This window comes from Trichechus manatus, unplaced genomic scaffold (assembly GCF_000243295.1).
Source record: "Trichechus manatus latirostris isolate Lorelei unplaced genomic scaffold, TriManLat1.0 scaffold00207, whole genome shotgun sequence".
NCBI classification, from domain to species: Eukaryota; Metazoa; Chordata; class Mammalia; order Sirenia; family Trichechidae; genus Trichechus; species Trichechus manatus.
Window position 1 is genome coordinate 2,758,632 of NW_004444143.1, and position 2,614 is coordinate 2,761,245.

The 2,614-nt window shown below is 54.3% G+C and overlaps 1 protein-coding gene across 3 annotated transcripts in view; it reads left to right on the forward strand.

The window, feature by feature from the left end:
- SPINT2 (serine peptidase inhibitor, Kunitz type 2) overlaps positions 1 to 2,614 on the forward strand; it is a 30,843-nt gene that overhangs the window by 20,422 nt on the left and 7,807 nt on the right. For all 3 annotated transcript variants that reach the window (XM_023742292.1, XM_023742290.1, XM_023742291.1), the window contains exon 2: positions 1,224 to 1,394. In XM_023742292.1, coding sequence (XP_023598060.1) covers positions 1,224 to 1,394 — 171 coding nt within the window. The remainder of the gene's footprint in view (positions 1 to 1,223; positions 1,395 to 2,614) is intronic.

Genomic DNA, 2,614 nt, shown 5'->3' on the forward strand with positions numbered 1-2,614 from the left:
GTCTGCGTGCCCGTTTTCCACGTGGTTCCAGCCCCACGGAGCCTGGAATGCCTTCACGCAGGAGACAGCGAGAGGCAAAGTGGACACACATCCCAGGAAAGATGACCCAGGGGCACACGGGCCACCATCTGATCACACGGTCAAGTGACTCCCTTTCCATTTTGCTTCCAAGCCTTCTGATTCCTCCGAAGAAAGGACTTCTCCAGGACTTGCTTCTCTCTCCCTTTTTAGCCAAGAGAGCTGACCTCTAGGTTTTGCAGCTTTTGCAGGCAAATACATCTGGCTGGAGTTTTATAACATTGTTTTCCTTCTCTTGGGGTGGGACCAGATTTGGGGGCACCCTGAAACCCAGGTCCAACTTGGGGTGCCCAAATGGGAGCAATTACAAGAGCTAGTGCAAAGGAGTGACCCGAGTTGCCTTTGGAGCTGGGGGTTGGAGGTGGGGGAAGGAGAGTTGGGAAGCTTCTTTCCGAGGCTCTGGCTGTGGCCTGCCCGGACCCCAGGGTCGAGGGAAACAGCGAGGGTAGGTGGGTAGACAGGAGAGGTGAGGACGGGTTTGTGTGAGAGGCGTGGAGAGCAGACGCCCGGCAGTGCCCCTTCTCCTTGACCGACACCTCCAGCTCTGACCTCTGAGTGCTAAACTTCCCTTGGCGCCTGGTGTGACGGGGCCCGTGTGCAGAAGGGTCCCGGGGTCTGGTGGTGAGCCTTTGAGAGCCGTGTTTCCAGAGTGGCTGTGTATTTCTTTAACACGGGGGACAGGGCCAACATCAACACACAGCTGAAGCACTGTTCGGGTGGGCGGGTTGGTATCCTGGTTGTTGGGTGGTCCGTGTTTTGTTTTGTTTTAATCCTACATGAGAAAGGAGCCCTGGTGGTGCGGCGGTTAAGCGCTCGGCCGCGAACCAGAAGGTCGGCAGTTCAAATCCACCAGCCGCTCCTTGGAAACCCAATGGGGCGGTTCTACTCTGTCCTGTAGGTCGCTATGAGTCGGGATCAACTCGATGGCAGTGGGTTTGGTTTTTGGTGTATGAGAAAAGGATCGCTAAGCAGTCCTGGTGGGAACACTGGTTTTAGAAGTAGTTTTCAGAGAAACTGCTGGAGCTTAAGCCTCTGGCTCTTCTGTTGGGGAGCTGGGGAACCGTGGGCCGCTCCTCTCGGTTCTGTGTGTCGTCCGTCGCCAGGATTGTCCTGCCAGGCCAACTGGTTTCTGCTTGCTGTTTCAGGCTTCTGCCGCGTTCCCAAAGTGGTGGGAAGGTGCCGGGCCTCCCTCCCGAGATGGTGGTACAACGCCACGGATGGTTCCTGCCAGCTGTTTGTGTACGGAGGCTGCGAGGGAAATGACAATAACTACCTGACCGAGGACGACTGTCTGAAGAAGTGTGCCGGCATCACAGGTCAGTCAGCCTGGGAGCGTTTGACTCTGTAGAGACAGGTGATGCCTTAGAATGGGGGCAGCTTCTGCTCTTCACTGGTGCCACACGGCCGAGTCTGAGGAAGTGGTTTAAAAAGCAGAAGACACAGAGGCGCGGTGTGAAGGTTAGCCACACGGTCAGGCCGTAGGATGGGGCTGAACTGTGGACAGAACGGGTGGGGGCCACAACCGTGTCTTCTGCCTGGCTTCCTCTCTCCCACCTCAGAGGGAGACTCCCCCCGCCCCCCGCAGACTAGGCAGGGGAAATGTTCTCCACTTTGTCAGCAGAGCCCTCCAGGTCCTCTCAGACCCCCCACCTCTGCCCGCCCCTGCTTGCCGTGCATTTGGGTTATTTTTACCTCTGGGACAAATGCCTTGAATAGCTCACTCAGCCAAGTTACAGGTCAAGTTCAAGCTAGAACATACTTCTTGGAATCTGCCCTTGTCCTGGCCCTCACCCATCAGGGTTCTGTGGACCCCAGAATCTGCCCTTGTCCCAGCTCTTAGACATCAAGGTTCTGTGGACCCCAGAATCTGCCCTTGTCCCAGCTCTCACCCATCAGGGTTCTGTGGACCCCAGGTAAGGGCCTGAAGAGCCTTACAATTTAAGGAAAAAACTAAAGCAATTTGGGATGATGGAAGATGTTTGGAAATGGATAGCAGTGATGGCTGCATAGCACGGTGAAGGTAATCAATTGTACACTTAAAAATGCTTAAAATGGTTTTGTGTTATATGTATTTTACCACAATAAAATTAAAAAACAAAACAAAACCCTAAAGCCCCACAGCAGGGCACACTGGCTCAGTTACAGGGGGAACTGAGACGTGGCAGGTTCTCCGAGAGCTGACGGCAGTGAGGCTTCGGCCCTCTGGGAACTGCTCCAAGTGTTCTGGAACCCTGAGGATTTGGCCGCCCCCAGGCTCTGTGTCAAACAGTTTCAATGGCACTCTCGCTAACATGGATGAAGTGACTTCTTGCCTCTTTTCTTGGAGACCTTGGTGCTCACTGCCCATGTCGAGCCGTGAGCCCACACCCAGACACCCATCTCCTGGGCCTCACGTCCCTGTGGCTTAGGGCTTTCTCTCTCCTCACTCACTGGCTATAATCTCTGTTAGCTTTGAGCTATACTTTCAGAAATCAGATAAGATTACTAACCCAAACCAAACCAAACCCATTGCCACTGAGTCAGTTCCAACTCATAG